Here is a 27,972-nt window from a genome sequence, read left to right as displayed (position 1 = left end):
AGACTGAAGTCAGGGAAGGGTTAATCCAAATTTCATGTTTTCAAATCTTAACAGCAATGCATGTAAGAAATTGAAATGCATGGGTTAGTATATTTGGCAGAATTATACTCAGTTGTGTGGGATTTTGTAGTGGTTCTGATTCAATAAGAAGTTCTCAAGTAAGAAATTTAATTTTTCAGCCAAATCCAAGGAAGCTTGGAGGAAAAGACATTTCTTCAACAGCTAAGAAATTTGATTTATAGTAAATTAGTAACCACTTAAGTTTTATACACTGTAGGATACAGTGAAATAAATAACTCCATAAGTGTTTTTAAATTTCAAAAATCATAAATGCCAGTATTTTAAAAAATAAGCTACTTTAGGTCCTGGTAAATTATGATCACTCTGGCATGTTCATCACTTTCACAGGAAATGGCCAAAGCAGAGGGCCTCTGGAACTTGTTTTTGCCAGCGGGAAACGGTATCAGCCAGGTGGACTATGCCTTGATTGCTGAAGAAACAGGAAGATGCTTTTTTGCTCCAGATGTCTTTAACTGCCAAGCACCAGGTTGCTACATTAATTGAAAACAGAATTTTCTCTAATATTTTGAGCAGTGTTTAAAATTTCTCTATATGACAAGAAACGTTTTTACAATCAGCGATTTATAAATTTGGTTATAATTTTACTCTTCAGCTACTTTGATTTAAACATAAAAAGTAGATTTGAAATTCTCATTGAACTATCCTTTTGTTAAATATCATTACATTAAGAATATTGGTGAATAGAAATAGCCATGAAAGGGGTTGGTAATGTAAGGATTCCGATTGTCTGACTGGAGATTGGATATTTCTATGGCTAGCTGGAATGGACAGAGAGTTCTAAATCTTTTGAGCAGCCTCACTGTCTCTCCACTCATTCACCAATTATTTATTGATTACCTGCTCTATGCCAAGCACTGTTCTAGGTTCTTGCAGTGATATCTCAGTGAATAAAATACACAAAAAGGCCTGCCTTTAAGGATCTAATTCTAATACAGGGAGATGAAAATAAACAAGTATAATAAGTATATAGTAAGTTTGAATATGAAAAGCACTTTGAAAATAAAAACAGAGCGGTGTAGGAGAGCTTTGCAATGCTAAGAGACAGGAAATACGAATTACAATTTCAAATAGAATGGTCAGGATAGGCCTTATTGAGAAAATGACATTTGATAGACTTAAAAAAAGGTGAGTGATTGAGTTAGCCATGCTGATATCTGGGGGAAGGGTTTTCATAGCAGAAGGAACAGAAAATGCAAAGATCCTAAGGCAAGAGTGTGATTGGTGTGTTCCAGGAATAGCTGAGGAGGCCAGTGTGGCTAGGAGAACACAAGTAGGAGAAGAGATAGGAGAGGAGAGGGCCCACATTATGTTGGGCTTTATCAGACAGGTAAGGGCTTATACCTTCAGTGAAATGAGGAGCCTTTGGGGATTTTTAGTAGAGTAGTAACAAGAGATGAGAGATGATGGTGGTTTAGACTCAGATAGTACCATTTGGAGAAGGGGGTGTTGAAAATTTTTAAAAAATTAAAAATAGACTATGGTAGTAGCAGTGGAACAAGTGATTAAGTGGCAAAATTCTAAATACATTTGGAAGACAGAGCAAAGAGGATTTCCTGACTGGATATGAGGTATTAAAGGAGGAGTCAAGGATGCCTCCAAGAACTTTAATGTAAAAAATTGAAAGATGAAAGGAGGCCAACTTTTCTTCAAGTAAAATAGAAGGGGTAAATGTGGAATGTAGTCTATAGGAAGTGTTTCCAAACCTGGATTTGTGGAAGAACCACTTAAGGAACTTTTGAAAAATATATATTCCTAGATTCCATCCCTAGAGATTCTGATATAGTGTATCTAGGGTAGACCCTGGGAATGTCTTTCTTTCTTTTTTTTTTTTTTCCAGATTATTCTGATGCTACCAATCAAGGATTTGCACTTGATTTGTAGCAGGGTGATTATGGTATGAGAGACCCTATAGTGTCCCTGCACAAGATAGGCCTCAGTATTGCCTTTTGTGCTTATGTATGGCTCTGATGCTAAAAATTTCCCAAAAAGAGTTAATTTAGTGTTAAGCTGCCAAAAAGAGGTATATGGGATTACATTGGAATTCTGGGAGAAAATGCAGTCTGGATTTAGCAAAGTGGTTCCACACTGGACTTCGACTCTCTCATTTCTTTGGCAATATTAAGATAGTTCATAGACTTCTGATGATGGTTGAACTTGTCCTTGACGTGGTTTTCCCTCATCCAAACACTGATTTATCAAATTACTGCTGTACTACCTTGTAATTCAATAACAAAGCTACTGTAAAAGTAAAAAAATCTATCCACAGAATTTCTAAAGATTTCTTCTCAATTGTGTGAGGCTATTACTTCATTCTACATGGGTAGCATGATGTTTGTGGAAAGGGTACTGAACTGGTAGTCTTTTAGTTTAAGATGTTTTTGATTGCTACTCATAGTAAGAAGTGTATTTTATATTGTGAACCAATATGTAGCATATGTAGTTGTGTATGTGTGTTCAGGATGAATGGGTAGATGGATGGATAAAATGGATGGATAGATGTATGTTACTGAAACAAAAGTTGCACAAAACAAGTTTCCCTTACTACATGCAGTGCATTCAGATATTTTTCAGAGTCTAATGTATTAATAATATATTGTTTTGTTCTATTTCTTTTTTTAGAGAATGCTACCTAGCTATAGTCCATAAAATTGGTTTCATGATGCACTAATTGGTCATAATATGAAAAATAATTCTACCAAAGACTACTTTTGCAGGAGCAGCTCTGCTACAGTTTTTCCATTTGACCTATGAACTTACTTTTTACGAAATGGTCATAGATTTTTTCCTAGTATTAAAATTTCATGAGTCTATCAGTTATACTGTGTCATAATGATATAACCAAATTGCTGAAATTTTAAAATTGGACAGAGAAATACATTTTCTTTGACTAAGGAATAATCAGCAACTCTCCTGAACAAACAGGATGTGTAAAACTAAATAGAAAACTAGGCGTTTTCTCTTTGTGGTAGAGATATCTTCATGAAGGCCTTGGGCATTGTGTTTTGGAGCATTTCCAAAGCAGATAAAGAAGGAAATGTAATTGATGCTGATTAAATACTTTGGAATTTTCTTAAATATAAAATACGAATTTCTACTTAAGTTACCCAAATTATTTCCCAAATAGTTATAAAAGCTTTTGGGAAACATATGCAGTCTTCTTTTCCCGCCTCAATAAGTCATACAATATTGTGTACTGGAATGTTGAAAATAGCAATTTTAATCCTAAAGCTATTACTGTAAAATATTTGGACCTCTGGAATTCTTTTCTTTTCTTTTTTTGTTTTTAGAGACAGGGTCTTGCTCTGTCACCCAGGCTCAAATGTAGTGACACCATCATAGCTCACTGCAGTTTTAAACTCCTGGGCTCAAGCGATCTTTCTGCCTCAGCCTCCCAAAGTGCTGGGATTATAGGAATGTGGACTGATTTTTTTTTAATGGGAAAAAAAAGTTTTGTTGATGTAATTTATCTAGGTTTTTTTCCCCAATCCATAAATAATAAGTCTGTGAGCTTCTCAGAAGAAACTGATAATTTTTGGAAATATTTTAATCTTTTAATTAATTTCATTTTTAAATTTTTTAATTTATTCAAACTATTAATATAATAAGTAACACTGAATTTAAAATAAGAAAAAAACAACAAGCTTCATTAATTATATATAACTCAGGACTTATTCTTTTACCTCAATCGAAAAGAATGTTAAGTTTGTGTTAATCTGCAAGGAATTTTGTCTCTTGATATAATGTTGGCTCTGTTAGGAGTGTCTGAACAGCGTACAGACATATCTTGAGAGATTTACTTAGATTTAACTCAGTTTTCATAAGCATTTCAGTAACTATCCTTAAAGTCATTGTAAAATGTGACATTGAAAATGATTTCCTGAAAATCTGCTGCGTAATCAGTACTCAAGGGAACGGTTTTAGACAGTATTTTTAGAAATTCAACAGGAATGAAAATTAGAGGCAGACTTCTAGGACATTTTGCTCCATGGCAGACATTAAGCATTCTTTTTTAGCTGAGGATGATACCACAGGGTATCATGTACTAAACAGTACCCTCCCAGGATTGGAGAGGGTCTTTTAAGTAATCTATTGCAGTTTTCTATCCAAGGCAGAGATTGTCTTTAACATCTTTGAGAGATTATCTAGTGCTTTTCTATCTGGTAAGGGGTGCACAAAACAGCATGTTAAAGATAAAAAGACAATAATTGCTATGTGAATTCAGAGGAAGGAGGTATTTCTGACTGGGTAATCAGAGATTCTTTGCAGAGGAGGTTGTGGCTCATAAGAAGAAATTTACTAAGGAACCATAGGTAGAATTTCACTTGAGGGAAGACCTGGCCCAGGCAAACGTGTGGAAGTTAGAAAGCACAGGGTGTGTTTGAGGAATAGCAAATAGACTTAAGGGCTGGAGTCTTAGTAAGATAAGCAATGTTAATTGTCCTAGAAGGGCATATTTGCAATATAGCAGACAAAGTTTAGGCCAATAAATTGTTTTCTTCAATCCTAATTGAGTTAGACCTCATTAGAGCCAGGCTTCATTGTAATGAACTGGACAAGAGTCTGTGATTCAGAACAAGTTGGATGTGTACCAAATGCCATGTACTTGTAACTATTAATATTTATGACATGCCATCCTTGTAAATTATATTTACTATATGTTTCAAAATATTTTTGTTGCAAATATTTTCTTTTAAAAGATGCATATCTGTATCATCTACATAAAATTCTGGATTTCATAACAGTAAATTTTCAAATGCAAAAAAAAAATGGTTTTTCTTCTGTATAGACACAGGGAACATGGAGGTACTGCACCTCTATGGAAATGAGGAACAGAAGCAGCAGTGGCTTCAGCCTCTTCTTCAAGGGGACATTGCCTCCTGCTTCTGTATGACAGGTAAAGGCAAATTACCTTTCTCCCCTTGTGTAGTCAGTCAGTCTGGAGTTATTATGGATGAGTTCAAGAAACGTGGGTCGTGGCTCTGTTCCAGTCAAATTTGCCTGTGGCTAAAAATGTGAATGTTTGTTTTGAGCCTGATTTTAAATTTTGGCATTTTTAAATTTGCAGAATAAATTTTTCCACCGCTTTGGGAGAACACCAGATGATGTTTCTGGTATCCTGCTTTGGCATTAGCAGAAGAGTACAGCTGTACTCAATAACAAGTACAGATTACTGTGATTGAGAGCTCGCCAGTTTTGAAATGCCATGCAGTAAAGCAGTTGTTTAAGTGTCCTGTGGAAAACTTTCTGAAGACCTTAAGTGTTGAGCAGCCTTTAAAGAATCCAAAGTGTATAAACTGGTGAACGCGTTCCTGATGGAATTTGCAAGGTGCAATTAGAAATTGTTTAAGATAGGTGTATAACTCCCCACTGTTAAATTTGACCGGCTTTAAAAAAAAAAAAAGAAATTGTTTAAAATAGTAAACTATGGTGCTCGCTTTGGCAGCACATATACTAAAATTTGAACGATACAGAGAAGATTAGCATGGCCCCTGCGCAAGGATGACACGCAAATTCGTGAAGTGTTCCATATTTTTTTAAAATATTTTAAAAAAAAAATAGTAAACTATGTGGTGGGGGAAATGTGGCCTGCAAATATTTAGTTCAGATTTCCATTGTGAGAAGTAGAAAATGATATTTTTATCTACTTTTGATGGTTAGGGAAAGAAAGGACTGAGTGAGTTATATCCCAAGTCATATATTGGTAAGAAAGCCTAAAACATAATTCAGAATACTGATCCCCAGTGTTCAGTATACTTCATTCATTCTTCTAATGCACATATATTGAATGCCTACTGTGTTCAGTAGGAGAACCAGGGTGGAATGGGGAAGGGTAGGAAGATCAAAAAGACAAGGATGCCTGTGTCCTTAAAGAATTTCCATTCCCTTATCTAAGTCTTTTTGTAAACTGATGATATCTGCCTGCCTATAAATTCAACATTTGTTTATTTATAGAACCTGATGTAGCTTCAAGTGATGCCACAAATATTGAATGCAGCATCCAACGAGATGGCAATAGTTATGTAATTAATGGCAAGAAATGGTGGAGCAGTGGTGAGTGTTCAGCATAAAGTTTTTCACCTAACAGGTTGATCTTTTGTGCCAGATGCTGTGCTAGAATAATGCTAGTATACTTAGTTATTAGTCATGATAATAATTCTTTAAATTCTTCCTTTTTAAGCATTTTCAAATTTAGAAATAGTTAAAAGGAAAAGAAATTTTAAAATAACATGTCTTGATTAGGTGATGTTTATTTTAAAACAGAAAACATACCATTTTTTTTACAGTTTGAAAGATAAAATTCATTAGTGAAAGCTATTTTTGAACAATGTAATTTCTATTAAAATTTAATTTTAATAGAGGCATATTACATGGGTTATAATAATTTACATGCAGTTGTTTTGTAAAGATAAGCTGTATATGTTATTAAAAATAATTTATTGTGGTACATATTTTCATTACTTAAAAATACAAGAGTTTAAATGAAAAATAGGACATTTTACACATAGGACAATATATCTTGTACTCAATCCTCAGTCATAGACTTACATAAATGGATGAGTTCTTTAGGAAGTTATACAAATTTGAACCTAGATAAATATGATAATCTGAGGATTGCTTCGAGAGTACACATGATAAACCTAGCATTTTTCAGGATAACCAGTTATTACCAAAGAAAGTTGACATCGTAGAAGCAAATTATATGTTTAAGAACTTGCCAGCAATGTATTGAAAGGGTCCGAAAAGCTTATTATGTATTATTTTGGTTGTTTTTCTTTCTGTGATTTTATAAAATTACTTAAAATTTTAAAAACAGGAAAAAACAAATTTGCTGCATAGTTATTCAGGTACCAATATTATACAGGTAAATCGTTCTTATATGAAAATTTAGATAATTAAAAATAATTATACATGCCTCTTAACATGAGCCTCCTTATTAATCTGTTTTAGATGGCCTAACTTATAGCATAGTGGGAGTTTTTTCCTTCTTAAAAACTTCTTTTAGGCCGAGCGCGGTGGCTCATGCCTGTAATCCTAGCACTCTGGGAGGCCGAGGCGGGTGGATCGCTCGAGGTCAGGAGTTTAAGACCAGCATGAGCAAGAGCGAGACCCCGTCTCTACTAAAAATAGAAAAAAATTATCTGGCCAACTAAAATATATATATATAGAAAAAAATTAGCCGGGCATGGTGGCACATGCCTGTAGTCCCAGCTACTCGGGAGGCTGAGGCAGTAGGATCGCTGAAGCCCAGGAGTTTGAGGTTGCTGTGAGCTAGGCTGATGCCACGACACTCACTCTAGCCTGGGCAACAAAGCAAGACTCTGTCTCAAAAAAAAAAAAAAAAAACTTCTTTTATTTTGAAATTATTATAAAATCACAGGGAGTTGTGTAGATAGTACAGAGTGATCTCAGGTACCTTTTATCCAGTTTCCCCCAATGGTTCCATCTTACATAATTATAGCATAATATCAAAACCAGGAAATTGAAATTGGTACAATATGTGTATGTAGTTCTGTGTCATTTTATCACATGTATGTATAGATTTGTGTAACTACTCCTGCAATCAAGATACAAAACCATCCCATCAACACAAAGAACTTCCTCTTTATAAAATAGTGTTTTATTGATTTATGCCTATTACTATTTTCCTGTATTGTTAATATTAATTTTCTTATTTTGTACAGTTAGTATTTCATTTCCTCTTCTTGTTGGCTTCCATTCTCCCCCTCTTTGTTATAAGTTGCAAGCACAGTGTTTGAGATTTGAGTTTCAGAATAACGCAGATGTTTTATCTGAGGAAGCAGCATCATTCATGTGTATCCAAGCAAAAGGCAGAGCGGTTTTACATTTAAATGCTAAAAGTGCTGGTTGGCTCTGTGGGACCCTCAGAATCAAAAGGAATCTCCTCCACATTTTGTCTCTGTCTTCTCCACGACCCATATTTCTTGGCCACTTTCATAATGTAGTTTTTAAAAGAGGCTCCCATAAAAACATAAAGGATTGGATTGAGGCAGCTGTGAAAAAGTGCAATGCTTTCTGTGATTTGGATGGCCACGTCCATGCGTTTGCTCATGTCACAGTCAGTGATCAGGGAGTAGATGATGTCTATGGCTCGGCAGAACTTGACAATGTTATAAGGCAGCTGAGTGACAATGAAGACTATAACCACTGTGAGCAGAACTTTGAGGGGTTGAGATTTTTTAATATTTGGCATCTTGATGAGTGTCCTTGCTGTAATAAAGTAGCACACCCCCATAATAAGAAAGGGTACTACAAATCCGATACAGATTTCTAACATTTGAATAGATGCTTTCATTGATATTCCTAGGTGGTGGGGAAAGATGGGAATGCACCTAGCATTGTCATTTACTGTATAAAAAACCAGCTGGGGTATACTCAGCAAGATGGTAGCCATCCAAACACAGAAACAGATGATCCAACATGGTTTTCCCACTCCCGATTGACTGGGGGCTTTAGTTACTGCCAAATATCTGTCTATGCTAATACAAGCTAGAAACTGCATTCCAGAGACAAAGTTTACTGTGTATAAGGCTGAAGTGACTTTACACATCATTTTCCCTAAAATCCACCCATGAACTGCATTAACTGCCCAAAAAGGCAGAGTGAATAGAAGTAGTAAATCTGCCACAGCCAAATTTAGGATGTACACATCTGTTTTGGTTCTCAGTTTCTTGTAATAGGCATAAATTGCCACTACTATGGAATTGCCTGCCAGTCCAATGATGAAAGCTATTGTGAGGAAGACAGGGAGAAAAACTTTTGCAAATCTTCTGACTTCTTCTTTAACACATATCATTTCATACTGACTGTAGTCATGAGTGCCATTCAGTTCATTTTCCTCATAATAGTAATCTGTTGACTGGTTGTCTTCCAAAGCCATGGCTCTTATCTAGATGGCAAGAAAACAAAACAAAACAAAACAAAACAGTATACTCACTTTAAAATTGCTTAAAAGAAAACAGTTTTTATCCAGCATGTGTTTTGTTCTTCCCCTAGAGAATAGATTGTTGCTGTAACATATGTGAGCCTGAAGCTACCAGGTGGGGAACATGATGGTCGGATTGTGCAGATGTGTGGAAGAATGCAGATTAAAAGGAAGGGATAGATTCAAGACCTATTTGGAAGGTAGAATCAGAGCTTAGGGACTTACTGGAAATTAGGAATGAAGGTAAGAGAGAAGTCAAGAATAGAACAGGCTTACAGCCTAGATGACTAGGGGATAATGGGGCTGCCAAATAACTGTATAAATAAGTGGGTAGTGACAGTGCCACTCTTTAAAATGCTTTAATTGGAGCCACACTGGACTATAACTCCAAGATTAGTTACTCATCCTTTGTTTTTACAATTCTGTGGGCAGGAGCTGTGATGATAAGTAAAATGCCCCGGGAAATTTTCTTAAGCACTAAATCTTAAATAAAAGTGAAGACTTTTATGTAAAAATTGTTTTTAAAATATGAAAACTTAGATTTCAACTAAAAAGAATAAAAAATATTATAATCTTTACATATGTAATTTTATGAGTCTTATAGAGTATACCTATAATAAATTAGATAAAAATTTAAATGTTTTATTTACTTAAAATAAATTCATTTTATTTTTATGTTATTTATTTATAAATTTAATTTAAATAAATAAATATTCTCAGCATGTGTTTTGAATTTCACTAGTTGGCTTTTATAAAACAAGGTCTCCTCTAGTCAACTTCCCTCTAAAACCTGTCACTACTCACTTATTTATATTGTTATTTTGGCAGCACCATTATCCCCTAGTCATCTAGGCTGTAAGCCTGCCCCATGATTGACATCTCTTTTACCTTCATTCCTAATTTCCAGGAAGTCCCTAAATTCTGATTCTACCTTTCAAATAGGTCTTGAATCTATCTCCTCCTTTTAATCTGCATTCTTCCACACATCTGCACAATCCGACCATCATGTTTCTCACCTGGCTACTATGGTATCTTCCTAACTGGTACCCTACTGTTGTTATTTCTTACCACCTCCTTGTCAAAAACATTTTTCCAGCAGAATATTCTATCTCTAAATTGCCAATCTGTCATGCCCCTGCTCAGTTCCTCACCTGGAAGACACCTTGCTTCACCTGAAATGCATAATCACGTTGCTTCAACTGAAATACATAATCCAGGCTCCTTAGCATGATCCCCAAGACTCCCTTCATAATGTGGTGCCACCGTGGCTCCTGTCACCTCTCCCTATTCTGTGTCCCACCCGCAGGCAGTGATAGGGCTGATTGGCCAGCAGTTGACTGGCACACACCGTGCTGCAGCACCTATCTACCTCATTGTTCATTCTGTTCCTTTATCTGTCATTTTACTTTCTGCCCTTCCCTTGAAGGGCCAATTCCTACTTAATTAACTTGGTGTCATGTCCCTAGAAGATTTTCCTGATGTAATACAATCTCTCCATCCCTCTCAGAGAACTGATCCCATCCTCTGGAAAAGATATGTTTCCCAGACTAACCTTGTCCATCTGGGCTCTAAGTTCTCAAAAATGTGACCTATTTGATTTGTGTTTGTAATTAAAACCTTATTAACATGTCTGGCACACATTGGCTGCCCAGTAAATATTTGTCAAACTAAAGGTTTTGCCAGAAAATGTAAAGCTGTTACTCTAGAATTGATAGATGATATGCTGGGAATCTTCTGTCTCAACATTAAGTTATTATACTAGTATATTGACTATTAGCACCCTATAATATTAAGATAAACTTGTACAGAATTCACAAGTTTTAAAATGTATATAATAATGACTTTCAATGTTTTTATTCTAGTGCTGAGTTTTGTTTTCCTTTTCCTTTAGCCTTTCTATCTTCCTTTATTTTTATCCTTTGAAGAATCTCAAATATTCTTACAGAATCAACAATAAGAATATTATTTTTAAAACAGTGTGCCAATTTATGGTACATTTTCAAAAGAACATTCTTATACTTGCCAACTCTTTCTGAATAAGTAAAGCAAAGAAGGTTCTGAGAAAGATACCACATAGAACTGCTTTTATTATTTATGTAAAACCCAGGTGCTAACTATTTAAAATGACTATTTTTAACTTTAAAGTTATTTTAAAAGTTCCAACCTTGAAGACTACTCTGGTCTTCATTTTCTTATGTATTAATTATTAACACAATATGAACTTTGTTCTCTTTCATCACAGAAATCTTAAACCTGATAATAAGCAATGATATGGCCAGATATTATATTAAGGAAGGGTATTTTTAAGTAAGAATTAATCTTACTAAAAATGTGAATAAATAAATGTAGGAAAGGAAATTATTCACAGAAATGATCTTTCTGGTAGATATACAAAAACATTTAAATATCTTTATTATTACAACAAAAAACTAGTATAAAAGAAAGAAAAAAAGGTATAGCAAAATCTATTTTCTCATTAACAAAGTTTTACAGACAACTAATGGTATTTAAAATCATATTTTCTTCTTGCTATATTCAGATTTTCATTTTAAGGTTCATGTGTACAATTATTCTCAAATAACTCTTTTCTGCACATGTAAGCATTTAAACTTTTATGCATCAAGATTCCCTCTATATAGGTAAATATACAAAGTCTTTGGGCTTTAAAGAAAAGTCATATCCAAGTCACAATGAAAAAAAGAAAGAAAGAACCAACCTGTTTCAGTCAGCAGAGAGGAGCAGCGTTGAGTGCAGAAAGTAAAATCAAATGACCTCTCTTACTCCGAATACTTTTGTTTTCACTTTATACCCCGCCTTTATCTTGCATCCAAAAAGGGTTTCCTGAAATTCAACCTTGTGAGAACTTGATCTTTTACTTTATGTAAAATTATCCTGTGAAGTTAAATCCAACTTCTCAAGTGTTCTAGGTTACAAATTTGAAAGAATTCCATCTTCTTTCAAAAACTACAGATGTTTCAGAGTTTCTGCTTAGCCAAAGAGAGCAAGAAAGTTCCTGCAGCTAAGCAACTGACTGCTAAACCAAAAGGAGAATCCACCCAAGAACAGCCAGCCAGCCAACAAGCACTTGTGAATAGCATCTAAAGAAATATTCCCTAAAGTTCTTTCATCTAGGAAAGAAAACAAAACTGATTTTAACACAGAAAATTATCTTTTAAAGACTAAATTATGAGTAATCATTAGGCATTTATGGTAGAATTCAATATTTTTATGACATTATTTAATATTTTACTTAAATAGACTATTGCTGGCTATTCTTTCTCTATCCTTGTCCTAGAGTGTGCCTTTCCCCGTGGCTTTAAACTCTCTTGCTTTCTTGTAACCTCTTTTTCCAAAGACCAGAATACAAAACCTTCAAAACCCTTTGATTTGAGAAGGCTGTTCATTTTTCCTGTGCTTCCAAACAAATGAAAGTTAAAGAAAGAAGAGAAATTTATACAGATTTGGCCCTCATGGTCTATTTGAACTTGACTCTCCTCACATTTGCATGGCAGTTGCTTTATTTATTTTCTCATGCAAGGTTAGGCTCAGTCACCACCTGCAGAAGTTATTTCAGACCTATACATACCATTTTTTCTCCAAGCAGTTGTTCTAATCTTCTTGTGGATTCACAAAAAAAGGAGGTTCATTAGGGCCTTCATCTTCCTTTATGGTCCCTTACTATATGTCTGAGGGTACAGCCAACTTCTCCTTCTAATTATCCACCACTCTTTGAGAAAGCATCATTGGCATGCAGCTAAACTAGCTCACCAAGAAAAAAGTTCCTGGATTTGTGGCATTTGCTATTTTCCATGTTATAAATATTCCCATCACAGCCAATTTCAAGCTACCGAGATAAAGTCACTGAATACAAAGTTACTACGAGATGAGCATAATTAGAGCTCCTGAGCAGGCTCTACTACAGTTCTTCTAAAAGAGGCATCTCTTCTCCTTACCGTGGTTACTCATTCCTCTAATCTCTTGCTCCCAGCTGAAGAATACTGCTATTAATGTTATCCCTGCCCTGGCTAGGCCATTTGGTCTTTCCCCTTCTCTTACCTCTTATTCTTCTTGCTCTTCGATATATTAGCGCAGGAGGAGGTGAAAGAACAACCCTCCACTGAATTCTCATAGTAGCCTACAACATCCCAGAAGGTCTGCCTCCATCCCTCACTGCCTCTCAGACCTCATTTCATGCTACTCGCCCCTGTACCTGGTGGTTCTGCCACACCCATCTGCTTGCTGTTTTAGAGCATACCAGGCATATCCTGATCAGGACTTTTGTGCTGGCTCTTCTGTCTGCCGGGAATGTGCTTTCTCTTAATATTTCCAAGGTTCACTCCCTCATCTGTTTCAAATCTCTGCCCACTCGCCACCTGCTCACTGAAGCGCTCCTTGACTACTCTATTTAAAATACCTCTCACCCACCTGGATTCCCAATCCACCTTACCTATAGCACTTAACATGTTCTAAGACACCATATCATTTATATTATGTTTGCTATCTGTTGTCTCTCACCCTGTATTAGAATATAGGCTTCATCAGAACAGGGACTTTTGTTTGCTTTGTTCATTATCTCAAGTGTTTAGAATTGTGCTTGGCACATAATAGGTACTCAATAACTATTTTGAATTAATAAAAAATCCTACTGTTCCTTTTGGTTATTATTTCATTTTACCTGCCCTGTTATATTATAGTTCTTTAATGACTGGTCTATAACTGCAGCCTCCATAATTATCAATTACATAATCCCTTTGATCTATCTATATGATACTCAATACTGACTTGTGGGCCTTGGCGAATGCTATTACTCCTGTCTAGAATACTCCTTCCACTCTACTTTAGGTCCCTAGCGCCTATTGACAGTTCAGATTCAGGTCTGACCTTAACATTAATTAATCCAGGAAGCCTTCTGTAACCCTTCTAGATTAGATCAGATATACCTACTCTTTACTCCTATAGTACCGTATCACTCTATTTTTAGTACTTATTAAAATGTTCCTGTCCTTTACAGCTATGTTGTATGATGCTGTATCCTCAACATTTAGCTTGGTGCCTTATTCATGGTACCAGCTTAATGAATAATAGATATATGAATCAATCAGTCAATCAATCAATTTTTAAGTAACTTATCCTCCACAGATATACAAATTTAGCAACGAAGCTGGAATATTGAATTCAGATCTTCAGTCTTATCTATTAATATTTCCATTTTGTTATCTCTTATACATCTTTGTTATTTCATGATGTCATATATTATAAATCTTTATACTGTTGTATGGATTTGAAAGTATCTATCCCTTTCATTTACCCCACCCCAACCACCACATACTTTATTGTAAATAGGATTCTTTTCTTGTAAATAAGTTATAATGTTATAATCTTTACATCTGTTGAGTTTGTGTGTCATTTTTGATAACTCAAATACACACCCAGCCTTTAAGGCATAAAGGATATCAGGTTTGAGCTGCTGCTCCTGGTAGCATGTGTATGCATGTTGTGTATGAATGCTGTGTATGAATCACAGTGAAACTAGCTCACTGACTGTCCTTTTCATGTATTTTCCTCTTCTCCTGACAGAACCAGGGCAGATGGTGTTAACACGGGAGATTTGACAAAATATGAAAGGCCATCACATAGCTTTGAGGATAGGGAGAGGCATTGACTCACCTTAGACAACTTTTCAAAGTACTTACTTGATGTTTCTTTACTGTGTGTTTTTTTTTTTTCTGTACCTCTCTTCCACATCTCAAATCCTTAAGAACGGAGTCTTTATGATTCCAATTTGCTGCTCACTATAAATGGTCTTCTACTCTGCCCTGCCCTGACACAGCAATGTCCCTTGTTCCTAAAGAATCTCCCTCCTTATACTTATTTCTCATCCTTCCTCTTGTAGTGTCTTTTCGCTCAGTGATATGTTTGTAAAGCAATCTGACCAAACTATGTACTATATTATTCACTGAAAATATCATTGACATTGAGCTAGGTATTGAGGTAATTTAGATAATCTTATGATTTCTCTTTAGTGTCCATACTACATATTGAATTCACATTGAATGTGAGTTTTTTTACTCTACATTTTTGCTTAAGCATAATGCTTAAGTTATTCCAAACTCACTCTAAGTGACATTTTTAGTAGCTAAATAATTGTTTTGTTTATGGGTTTTAGTAATTTGCTTTACTGTTCTCCTCTTATAGGACTTTTAGATTGTTTCCATTCTTTTGTTATTACAAATTATGTTATGGAAAGCATCTTTGTAGATATTGTGGGAAACTGAACTTAATCTAATTTCACTGAAGAATGTTGAAGAATGTGTCTAATCATACATAACTATTTCTGGTTTTCCTTTCACAAGAGATAGCATTCTTACTATTCACACTGAATAGTAATCCTGGAGTTCTTTCTTATCAGTGCATAGAAAGCTTCCTTATTCTTTCTAGAAAAGTTCTGTTATGTGGACAGCCCACAGTATATTTCAACAGTATCCTATTGGTGGACATTGATTTATGACCAATTCTTTGCAAATACAAATAATACTACTGCAATGAATAATCTTGTGCATCTGTCATTTCATACAGGAACAGCCAGCTATATCTGTAGGACAAATCCCAAAAGTTGGATTGATGGGTCAAAGACTAAGTAAATCTGTAATTTTGTTGGGTACTGCCAAATTGTACTCCATAGAGAGTACAATTCTTCTCCCTCCAAGAAATGCCTGTTTCCCTAAAACCTTGCCAATAGAATGTGCTGTTTTACTACCAGTTTGCTTTCTAAATGACTTGTAGCAGATTCAGTACCCCTTACCCTCATCTTGCCTGCCCCGTGTAAAATACTGGATAATAAACTGCTGTTGTATATTATCTTTGCCAGTTAATAAGGTAAAATAACATTTCATTATTGCTCTACTCTGCATTTATTTGATTAAAAGTAACATTAAACACTTCTTAAAAATCTCTTTCATTATTCTTAGGTTCTCTTTTTGCCATTGTGTTCTTTCCCCATCTTTACACTGATTTTCTGTGTTCTTTTTGTTCTAGGGATATACTGTTGTATACATTTTGTCATAAATGTTGAAATATTTTCCCAAAATTATTTCTTTTTTGCTTCTTAATTTTGTTTTTTAATGTATAAGAGTTTTATGTAGACAAACCATTTATCTTTTTATTTTGATTTCATTTATCATTTTTTACTTATTTATTTATTTTTCTTTAGAGACAGGGTCTCACTCTGTCACCCAAGCTGGAATGCTTGATCATGATGGCGTGATCATCACACACTGCAGCCTCAAACACCTGGGCTCAAGCAATCCTCCTGCCTCAGCTTCTTGATTAGCTGGGACTACGGGTGTGCGCCACCACACCTGCCTAATTTTTTTATTTGCTGTAGAGACAAGTTCTCACTATGTTTCCCAGACTGGTCTTGAATTCCTGGCCTCAAATGATCTTCTTGCTTCAGCCTCCCAAAGAGCTGAAATTACAAGCATAAGCCACCACACCCAGCCTCATTTTTAATATTTAAAATTCTTTCCCACCCAGAGATTTGATAAGCATTAGATTATTTTTCTTCTAGTATTTTGGGACTTGATTACTTAAATTTTTTAAAATTTTCAACTCTGATCTATTTGGAATTTATTTTGATCCAACCATAATCTGTAACAATAGCAATAACAGCAGCATATAACATTTTTAAAATATGTTATGTAGATACAAAGCTAGAGGTGGATTCAGTGAATTTCAAAGGATATTTCCCCCTTTAAAAATAACACATGTTCCATGAGAACACATGGAATTGTTTTTTAATTTAACTGTGGGATTGTATGATAAACCTTTTTTTAACAAGTGGAAATTTTACTGTTAAATGGTATTTAACTCATAATGGTTTGTTTTTTATTCCAATTTGAATTGTTAGTAAAAGCTAAAACTAAATGAGGTTTAAACATCCCACCTTAGAAATTCAATGTTGGTTAAAAAAAAAATTTGAGATTTTGTGGATAGCTAACTTTGCTTCATATCATATAACTGTTTACATCACTTTCTTAATTGTTACAGACCAACCACATCCATACCCAATGGTCATGTTTTTCTCCACCTGTCATCTTTCCTTTTGTTAGAAAATGATTTTGTTTGATAATCATGTGGTTGTAGGAGCTTAAGAAATTAAAAATCATCAGCAAATATTAGGGAGATATAATTTTCAGCCTGACATAATCCTGGCACTTGAATAGTCTTGAAATACCACAGAGTCTGGATTAAAAACAAAATTATTTTATCTATACCATCTGTTTTCATTCATGAAGGCCTGTGATACAGCTGATATGTTTAAATACTCTCTGGTCTATTCATATTTCCTCTAATATATTTCATTTATGACATTGGTATCCTGTTCATTAACTAAAATGATATAAAAGAACAAAAACTCTCTTTAAAAGAAGGGCATTTCAACTACTGCACCTGCCAAATTTTGCTTGTAGCTAAGAGGAGATGATATATTTGTGAAGGGTTTTTCTCATTTTTCTGAAACATCAAGGTTAAATACAAATATTTCAAATTCTACAAACTATGTATTCACCCTTACTTCCTCTACTTAATGATCACAAAAAGAGAGCCAAGTTGGGAGGTTTTTTTTTTTTTGTTCTGTTTTGTTTTGTTTAGAATCTGAATTGTTCTCCATATTAGATTAAGAAAGACAGAGTCAAAGAATTATTTGCCTGTTTTGTGAGTTTCTTCAAAATTTACCTGAGATCTGAAATCTGTTGGGCACTTTATATAAGGCTGTGGCAACAGTTTTTTATGATAGAAAGGACAAGGCAAGAAATATATTGGGAAATATTAGAGAAAAAAGTATATATTCTGTATATTGGAAAAACAAGGCTTTGGACCATGGTTTAAAGGAATTGAACAGGAGATTTTACTTTTGAAGGATTCAGCTTCTGGTTATCTAGCATCATGAAATCTTAAAAGATTTACCCAAAATGTTCTTGATTGCCAGGATGAAAAGTAGAGAAAGAAAAGATTTCTAATGAAAATGAACCCCAAACCATGCCATTATGTCCTAATCTGATTTTCAGAATTATGCCCACCAAGGAGGCAATGCATTATTTGGGGCAAGTCTCCCCAACCCTTCAGCCTAGAAATCTTAGAAAAGATTTCTAATGAAAACGAACCCAAAAACCATGCCATTATGTCCTAATCTGATTTTCAGAATTATGCTCACCAAGGAGGCAATGCATTATTTGGGGCAAGTCTCCTCAACCCTTCAGCCTAGCCTGCAGGCCTCTAGGCACTGGCCAAGGCTTCCCACAGCTAAAACTTCAAAGACAGCCCCAAGTAGAAAATTATGCAGTTGAAAAATTAGAAATGAGCCACTCTGTAAAAGATTCTTCGTCTATAATTTCTAACTAAGAGTCAAAGCATGATTGTATATCATTGCTCAGCCAGGACCAATCAAAGGTAAAAAATTCCCCCAACTGAGCATTTTCAGATAAGGAATTCTAGCTAAGATCCACAATGAAATGTAAGTATCATCTGCTATTCAATCATCCTAGTTTTCTTTGGGTTGGTACTCAGATTAGTGAAATTCATTTTTTGGCTTAGTCCATTTAGGCTATTATGACACAATGCCATAAATTGGGTAGTTTATAAACAGCAGAAATTTGTTTCTCTTGGATATAGAGGCTGAGAAGTCCAAGATCAAGGCACCCCATTAAAGTCATTGTCTGGGGAGGGCCTGCTTTTTGTTTCATAGATGGCACCTTCTTATTGTATCCTCATATGGTAGAAGGGGTGACCAAGCTCCCTGGAGCCTCTTTTATAAGGACACTAATCCCATTTTAACCACCTAATTACCTCCTTTGAGACCTAATTACCTGCCAAAAGCTCCACCTCCAAATACCATCAGCTTGTGGTTTAGGATTTCAGCATATAAATTCAGTGGGGGGTGAGGGGCACAAACACTCAGACCATAGCATATTTTACCTATTACCACCTATAAAAATCAGAAGGACAGCCAGACGTTCTAGCTGATGCCTGTAATCCTAGTGGGAGGCTCACTTGAGGCCAGGAGTTTGAGACCAGCCTAGGCAACATGACGAGACCCCGTCGCTACAAAATTTTTTTTTTTTTAAATTAGCCAGGTGCAGTGGCACACACCTATAGTCACAGCTACTCTGGAGGCTAAGGCAGGAGGATTGCTTGAGCCAGGAGTTGAAGGTTGCAGTGAGCTATGGTCACACCACTGCACTCCAGGCCTGGGTGACAGAGCAAGACCCTGTCTGCAAAAAAGAAAAAAAAAATCAAAAGGATATACTCTTGCAAATATAAATAATGATACACAATTTTGAAATTCAGACATGTTTCAGTAAAATAAGGATAGTCAAGTAGACTCACCATGAAGAATATGACAAATATTTGAGATTTTCAAAAGTTAACTTTGAAATATGTAAATGGGGGATCTTCTCTCATTAGTCCAAATGAGAATGGTCATTTTAGAACTGACTAAAAAGTAAATTCCATTAAATTTGAAGGAAGTCAAATTATAAGTAATGGTTTTAAACAATTGTATTTTAATTGTAACTATTTTACTTTACATGTGTTATTCATAGTACAGAATAATTGAGGAGCTTACAATTTTAAGCTCTTAGTTTTGAAATTTTAGAGCTTTTCTGAGATTTCTAATTCTGCTTCTTATATGACCATATTTTGAAGTGAGCATTGCAGTTCTTAAACTCCAGCTGATAAATATAATTCATGTATTTTTCATGAATACAAATATATATTTGTATTCAAATATACATGAATATATAAGAAACTGTCACACTGGATAAGTGAAGATCTGGCTTTTGGCAGAGTTTAAAGGTGAGAATTCTAGGGCAGTTTCACTGCCGGTGTGGTGGAATAAGTGCTTAAGATTAACCTTCTCACATATAATAACTAAAATGCTACAAAAAATAACTGCCTGAAATCCTCTGGGGAGTGAACAAAAGCAAGCTGATTTTTTAGGGAAATCAAAATTTGGAAGATGAGACAGGCAATAGGTGAGTTTTCCATTTTTAGACTTTAGCCTGAGGATATGGTGTGGTATGGGAAAGCTGAAGCTTCTCTAGAAAACTCAGGTCTCTTGTGTCCTGAGAAACTAGAGGACAGTGTCTAAGGCAGCCATCACTGCTGGAAAATGAGGGAGTTCGTGGGTATTCCTAGAAAGGAGAAAACCAGAAAAGCAGAACTCCAGATTTCTTGTGTAAACTTTGCCCAGATCTCTGGCTGACTCCTAAATTAAAGTCATGCACAGGGCAGACTCAAAGCACCTTGCAGCTAAATAACAAAAACTACATTGAAATTTGATCTCCTACCCACCTAAATTGAGACGGACTCTGCAGTTTTACTCTGCCTAAGTTTATCAACACTCTGTGGAGGAACATGACAGAATTCAGTTTCAAAACAAAAGAATTACAATGTCAAGAATATAATCTGAAATTATTCAACAAGGGAAGAATAAGCAAACATGACCCATTTTCAAGGGAAAAGGGCATCACTCAAATGATTCAGATGTTGGAATTATCAGACAAGGACTTAAGGCAGCTTCTATAAATTTGCTCAATAAGGTCAAAAAAATAAAAAGATAGTAAATACTAGAAGGAAATAGAAAACATAAAAAAGAACCAAGTATAAATATCAGAACTTAAAAGTAAAATATTTGAAAAAAATTCACTGACTAGACTTAATAACATAGCAGAGATGACAGAGAATAGAGTTAATGACCCTGAAGCTAAACCAATAAAAATTTCCAATTTTAAGAGAAGATTGAAAGAAATGAACAGTTTTAGGGAGTCTTTAGTCAAAAATCTTGAAGTATGTGTAATTGAAGTTCCAAAAGAACAGAGGGAAAGATTGCCATTTAAGAGAAGAACAAACTCTAGAAATTCTAAAACTTCCATTAATTATTGATTGATATAAAAGTACTGTATGTAAGCTGAATTAAGGACCTTTGTTGTATAATGTCAGTGGATACACTGCAGACTTTTCAAGGCATAATAAAGTGATCTATTTGAATAATTTTACATTTTTCTTATCTTTATTAAAATGCTTGCATTTTTCTTTTAACAAAAAACAAATTCATTCCTTTTCAATGTAATAGTTTTATATTTTATTTTGTTTGAAACAACCGGATTTAGTAATAAGGTTATGTTAAAAATGCCCAGAGGGGTGGAGAAAATGGTTTTCTCTCTAGCTCTTACATAGTACAGACACTAAGTCACATATTTGGGGGACAAAAATGGGAGAGAGAATTTTGCCTAACATATTTGTTTTTTTTTTGTTTTTTTTTTTATTTCAGCTCATCATGGGGGTACATAAGTTCAGGTCATATACATTGTCCCTGTCCCGCCCATCCCCCCGAGTCAGAGTCCCAAGCGTGTCCGCTCCCACTCTCCAGACAGTGCGCCTGGCACTCACCATGTATTCATACCTCGATCCCCTCCCCCCCCACCTCCCCGGGTCTGCACCCTCAAGCATGACCATTCTCCAGAGGGTGCGCAACGCACTCGTCATGTAGGCATACACCCATCCCCTCCCCCCACCCCCCCATCCCAGTCTGATATCCAATTGGTATCCTTCCCTGATGTACATTTAGGTGATGATCAGGGAAACCAGTTTTCTGGTGAGTACATGTGATGCTTGTTTTTCCATTCTTTGGATACTTCACTTAGTATAATGGGTTCCAGCTCTCTCCAGGAGAACCAAAGAGATGTCGTATCATCGTTATTTCTTATAGCTGAGTAGTACTCCATGGTATACATATACCACAGTTTACTAATCCATTCGTGGATTGATGGGCACTTGGGTTGTTTCCACATCTTTGCGATTGTGAATTGTGCTGCTATAAACATTCGGGTACAGGTGTCTTTGTTAAAGAATGACTTTTGTTCTTCTGGGTATATGCCCAATAATGGAATTGCTGGATCAAATGGTAGGTCTACTTGAATCTGTTTAAGGTATCTCCATATTGCTTTCCATAGGGGTTGCACTAGTTTGCATTCCCACCAGCAGTGTATGAGTGTTCCTGTCTCTCCGCATCCACGCCAACACATGTTGTTTTGGGATTTTTTGATAAAGGCCATTCTCACCGGAGTTAAGTGGTATCTCATTGTGGTTTTGATTTGCATTTCCCTGATGATTAGGGATGTTGAGCATTTTTTGATACGTTTTTTGGCCATTGTTATGTCTTCTTTTGAAAAATTTCTATTCATGTCCTTTGCCCATTTTTTGATAGGATTGTTTGATTTCTTCTTGCTGATTTTCCTGAGTTCTAAATAGATTCTTGTTATCAGTCTTTTATCTGATGTGTAGTATGCGAAAATTTTTTCCCATTCTGTAGGCTGTCTGTTTATTTTCGTGACTGTTTCTTTGGCTGTGCAGAAGCTTTTTAATTTAATCAGGTCCCATTCGTTTATTTTTGTTGTTGCTGCAATTGCCTTAGGGGTTTTCTTCATAAATTCTTTGCCTAGACCAACGTCTGTGAGAGTCTTTCCTACATTTTCTTCTAGAATTCTAATCGTTTCCCATTTAAGGTTTAAATCTGTTATCCACCGTGATTTGATTTTTGTGAGAGGTGAAATCTGTGGGTCCTGTTTCAGTCTTCTACATGTGGCTATCCAGTTTTCCCAGCACCATTTATTGAATAGGGACTCTTGTCCCCAGAGTATGTTTTTGTCTATTTTGTCAAAGATTAGATGATTATATGAGGATGGTTTTATATTTGGGTTTTCTGTTCTGTTCCACTGGTCTGTGTCCCTGCCCTTGTGCCAATACCAAGCAGTTTTAAGCACCACAGCTTTGTAGTATAGTTTGAAGTCTGGCAAATCAATACCTCCCATTTTGTTTTTATTGCTTAAGATTGCTTTTGCTATACGGGGTCTTCTCTGTTTCCATACAAAGTGTATAATTATTTTTTCTAAATCTGTGAAAAATGATGTTGGTAATTTAATAGGAATTGCATTGAATCTATAGATTACTTTGGGTAGTATAGACATTTTAACGATGTTAATTCTTCCAATCCATGAGCATGGTATGGATTTCCACTTATTTACGTGTTCTGCAATTTCCTTCCTTAGCGTTTCATAGTTCTCTTTATAGAGGTCCATTACCTCTTTAGTTAAATATATTCCTAGATATTTTATTTTCTTTGTTGCTATTTTGAAAGGTATTGAGTCCTTAATTTGGTTCTCCGATTGAATGGTATTGGCATATATGAATGCCTCTGATTTGTGTGTATTGACTTTGTAACCTGAGACATTACTGAATTCGTTAATTAATTCCAGGAGTCTCTTTATTTGTTATCTGATTACAGTGTAACATCTGTTATCAAATTTAATGTTTTTTTTTTAATTTCCTATTCCAGTTAGTTAAAAGGCCTCTCCCTTCCTTTCTAGTCATAGATAAAATCATATATATGTATATATGATTGCATATTCTTACAAGTCTGATGTAAGATTCTGGTGCTGTGACTATGGAGAAAGCAGTCCTGTGATTCAAGCTCTAAGTCAGTCAAAGGTGTCTCCTTGTTCCACCACTAGCTGGAGATGAACAGAATCACCCATGTTAGGCACACTGCCTTCTTCCCCTTTCCTCGCTTTCCAAGATGATCCTATTTTAAGTGTTTTTATCAGTTTACGTGTTTTGTCAGACAGAGTATCTATACAGGATTTCTGGAGTTATGTGTTATCACACAGAAGTGGGGAGATGTCTCACTGTATGCAGGAAATGACTCCTCCATGCCCTGTAGGTTAAAAGGAGATTAGGAAAGAAAAATGAAGGGAACGTTTTGTAGTTTACTCAGCAAGGCATCTCTCACTCTCTTTCTCATTGGAATTTACAGATTTGTTTATAAGATGGTAGGCTAGTTTTTTCTTTAATGTTTTCTAAAGTTGTTATTGTTACACAATTAGAAATGGTAACAAATGAGGAAATATCTAAGAGCATACTGTTTTCTATCCCTCCACATCCAATACCATGTCCTATAGAAAACTTTTTTAACAGTCTGTTTTTAGTTCTCTGGTTTCCATTACAATTTTAGGTAAAATGCTCTTTTCTCTTTCCTGATTTATTTCATTTATGACACTATCCATTGACCTCCCAATTGGAACAGTGACAATTTAGTTCATTTGTATTATAACTCTTTGCCCTTTCCTAATGTAGATATTTATTTCAAATTTTTTGGCTTTTTGATTTTTTTAAACTTTAAATAATTATTAGATCTCTCTGCATCCTCTTTTGACAGAATGTCTTCAAGCTCCATTTTATATTAATAATATAAGAACATGAATTCCCTTTCTCCTTTCTCTACCTTTTATCCTCCCTTCCTTATTGTTACTTGCATCACTGCAGTTTCTACTTTTACATTGTCAATATTACTAATATTTGTCTTCTGTCCTGCAACCGCAATTGTGGTTGACCACAGGATGACTCTAAACTTTGAAAACCAACACTTAGCACTTACCTTATCAGACTATGTAAATATTGTTTGATGCTGGTCTAAATAGTGTGTTAGATTTTCTGTCCTTCTGTAACTGATGCAATATAAAATCACATGGACCATTCTAAGGAGTGCTTCTAGTATCAAGGTCAATTAGAAGAGACTTTTTTTTTTTTTGAGACAGAATCTTGCTCTGTTGCCCAGGCTAGAGTGCTGTGGCGTCAGCCTAGCTCACAGCAACCTCAAACTCCTGGGCTCAAGTGATCCTCCTGCCTTAGCCTTCTGAATAGCTGAGACTATAGGCATGTGCCACCATGCCCAGCTAATTTTTTCTATTTTTATTTGTCAGGCTAATTTTTTTGTTCTATTTTTGATAGAGAACAGGGTGTTGCTCTTGCTCAGGCTGGTTTCGAAATCCTGACCTCGAGCGAAACTCCCACCTTGGCCTCCCAGAGTGCTAGATTACAGGCATAAGCCACTGGGCCCAGGCAGAACAGACTTTTTTATACTCTATATGTATTTTTAAATTCATGCCACATTACAGTTTTTTTATATTTAGACCACAGTTCACTTGTACATTTCAAAATTATTTTCCTGGAGTTTCTAATTGCCATTTTTCTTTAATTGCATTATTTGCTTTTATAATATCCCCTTCCCCTACACAGATACCTCTAAATTGTACTTTAATTATATTGTCTTTTTTTCTTTTATGGAGACCTCTCTTGGAGTCTTTAGTCTTTCTTTGTTAATCTGGACTGATTACTCTTTAGGCATACTTTGATGCAATTATCTTGGGATTTCCTATATTAATTTCCTGGGATCCACTATCTCTTGGATTATAGGACTTCCTTTTTCTTGATTTATTCCCTTATTTTGCCTGAATATGTTCTTAATTTTTTTGATTAAAAAAGTACATAATAGGTAAATTCTCTGAGATCTGACATGTCTGGATATGTATTTGTTCTGCCTTCACAGAAATTGATAGTTGATGGGTATAGAATTCTAGGTTGAACTATTCATTTTCATCAAGCATCCCTTGTGTCTGATGAAAAGTCTAATGCCAATCTAATCCTCATTCTTTTTAGGTGGCTTGTTTTATTCTCTCTGAAACTGTTTAGGATTTCTTCTTGATTACTAGTGTTTTGAAATGTTACAAGCACATATCTGATAGATTCTTTTTGCCAGTCAATGGCCCTTTTAATCTTAAGACTTTTTTTTTCTTCAGTTTCACAAAATTATCTCCTACATATTTCTTTGATAAATTACTACCCTTATTTTTCTGTTTTCTCTTTCTTGGACTGCTTTTACTCTCATGTTGAACTTTATGTTTTGGCTCTAAGTGTCCCTTAATTTTGCTTTCCTGTTTTCAGTCTCTGGATTTTTCTTCTACTTATTGGAATTTTTTTAAATTTCAGAGTATTACAGGGGTACAGACACTTTGGTTACATAAATTGCCTTTGCATTGCCCAAATTAGAGGTATAAGCAGGCCCATCCCCCAGACAGCACGCACCACATCCATTAGGTGTGGATTTACCCATCCCCTCCTCCCCTCTCCCACATGCCTGATACTCTATGAATGTTACTTCCCGTATGTGCATGTTAGTGTTGATCAATTAGTACCAATTTAATGGTGAGTTTATGTGGTGTTTGTTTTTCCATTCTTGTGATACTTCACTTAGAAGAATGGGCTCCAGCTCCATCCAGGATAATACAATAGGTGGTTCACCATTTTTTTTTTTTATGGATGAGTAGTACTCGATGGTATAATATGAAAATTTTCTTGATTAATTTTTAGTATTTCTATTTTTTTTTTTTTTTTGGAGACAGTGTCTCACTTTTTTGCCTGGGCTAGAGTGAGTGCCATGGCATCAGCCTAGCTCACAGCAACCTCAAACTCCTGGGCTTAAGCGATCCTACTGCCTCAGCCTCCCAAGTAGCTGGGACTACAGGCATGCGCCACCATGCCCGGCTAATTTTTGCTATATATATTTTAGTTGGCCAGATAATTTCTTTCTATTTTTTTAGTAGAGACGGGGTCTCGCTCTTGCTCAGGCTGGTCTCGAACTCCTGACCTTGAGCGATCCACCCGCCTCGGCCTCCCAGAGTGCTAGGATTACAGGCGTGAGCCACCGCGCCCGGCCCTAGTATTTCTATTAAACTTTATGTCTGTCTCTAAAAGTTTCTATATTCTTATTCTCGGATTATTCCTGTTTTGTAGCATACTTTTCTGGTTTTATGGCTACAATACATTTGTATCTCTCATATTACACTAGAGTTTTTGTTTTGTTAAGCTCAGTTTTGTCACTGTTGTTGTGTTACTGAAAGTTCGGTACTTGTCCCCAAGACCAAATCAATGAGAATGAAGAACGAGGCCAAATGATTTGAGGAAAAGGAAAGTGAAGTTTATTCATTTGCTGGTAAATGAAGAGGGCGGCAGACTAGTGTCTCAAAAGACCCCATGCTGCTTTTAAGCAGAAATACAGGGCTTTGTAAAGGGGGATTTTCAGAGGTTAGGCTTGGGTCTATGTGACCAGTGTCACATGTTGTGGCTTTGGGCTATTGTTGTGTAACTGTAGTTGGTGGTTTTGGTTGACCTTATCTCCAGTGAAGAAGATCTCATGACCTCTGGAGGATTCTGTTGAGCCATCTCCTGTGGTTAAAAGATACTAGAAAACAAAGAGCAAAGAATATTTTTCTGTCCCTTCAATTACTGGCCTTGGGCAAGAATGCAGGTTTTAATTCCCAAAAAGGGTGGAGGTTTTAAAGAGACAAATTATAAAACATTTTGCCCTTTCTCAGACTTTTACCTCTGTGACAGTTGTTTTTACATTCTCCATGTTTCATGTTATATTTTATTCCTTTATGGTCAGTTTTCCAGTCTATTTTGGTCAATCATTGTCTTTAATGTTGCAGATTCTTTTCACATGCTACAGATTCTTAGTTTTCTGTTCAGACTTAAGAGAAAAGGAAGGGTAGTTGATTGAGGTTTCGTCTGTTATTAATATAGAACTCTTTTCCAGCCGTGTTTCTTCTCCTGAGAAGGAATTCTGTAAGGAAACTCTTAGAGGAGCATGACTGGGATTTGCTTTAGAGTCACCCGATGGGAAGTTAGCTTTCAGGCTATCAGAATGAGTTTAGTCAATTCTTGGTAACATACTGTTTACTTTTCTTCTTCAGTCTAAGTGCCCTATACTTACCTGTAAGAATGCCAGCTGCTATATTTGCCTACTTATAAATCTTTGATTAATCCCCCTTTTGTAGCCTTACTTCTCAGTCAGACTTTCTGACTCTGAGCCCAGAACCCCCTCCGTTTGCGGTTCCTTGCAACATTTTATAGACGCTGAATTCTTTGCCCATTTCATTGGTCAACTTGCCTCTACCTGTTTCCCAGATATTTATTGGAATCTCATCTGTTGGTGGTCCCCAATACCCCCAATCCTGTGTCTCAACTCTGCTGCCTTTTCTGCCAAGGTATAGTTA

The 27,972-nt window shown here is 35.7% G+C and overlaps 2 protein-coding genes and 1 non-coding gene across 6 annotated transcripts in view; 2 read left to right on the top strand and 1 right to left on the bottom strand.

The window, feature by feature from the left end:
• Positions 1–27,972, top strand: part of ACAD11 (acyl-CoA dehydrogenase family member 11) — a 78,827-nt gene that overhangs the window by 30,448 nt on the left and 20,407 nt on the right. The window contains exons 11-13 of one of the 3 annotated variants that reach the window (XM_045538807.1): positions 409–547; positions 4,868–4,975; positions 6,034–6,132. In XM_045538807.1, the coding sequence (XP_045394763.1) occupies positions 409–547; positions 4,868–4,975; positions 6,034–6,132 (346 nt within the window). The remainder of the gene's footprint in view (positions 1–408; positions 548–4,867; positions 4,976–6,033; positions 6,133–27,972) is intronic. The other 2 variants (XM_045538811.1, XM_045538813.1) reach the window with 2 other exon arrangements.
• Positions 5,509–5,615, top strand: LOC123631064. Its single transcript, XR_006732942.1, has one exon. It is a non-coding gene; the product is annotated as a U6 spliceosomal RNA (small nuclear RNA).
• ACKR4 (atypical chemokine receptor 4) lies at positions 7,847–13,095 on the bottom strand. Of its 2 annotated transcripts, XM_045538841.1 has the most exons (4): positions 13,082–13,095; positions 12,612–12,642; positions 11,742–11,866; positions 7,847–8,989 (listed from the first exon to the last, which is right to left on the bottom strand). In XM_045538841.1, exon 4 carries the CDS (start codon positions 8,978–8,980, stop codon positions 7,928–7,930), a length of 1,053 nt encoding a protein of 350 aa, XP_045394797.1. In that variant the 5' UTR covers positions 8,981–8,989; positions 11,742–11,866; positions 12,612–12,642; positions 13,082–13,095; the 3' UTR covers positions 7,847–7,927. The 2 variants fall into 2 exon arrangements, with proteins under 2 accessions (XP_045394797.1, XP_045394807.1); XM_045538851.1 differs by lacking the exons at positions 12,612–12,642; positions 13,082–13,095 and having other exon boundaries at positions 11,742–11,960.

Source organism: Lemur catta, chromosome 1 (genome assembly GCF_020740605.2).
Source record: "Lemur catta isolate mLemCat1 chromosome 1, mLemCat1.pri, whole genome shotgun sequence".
Taxonomy (NCBI): Eukaryota; Metazoa; Chordata; class Mammalia; order Primates; family Lemuridae; genus Lemur; species Lemur catta.
This window is presented reverse-complemented; position numbering and strand designations above follow the sequence as displayed.

What these genes read in the sequence shown, in the direction of transcription:
- ACKR4 (XM_045538841.1), bottom strand. Translation starts at nt 8,980, where the DNA reads ATGGCTTTGGAAGACAACCAGTCAACAGATTACTATTATGAGGAAAAT.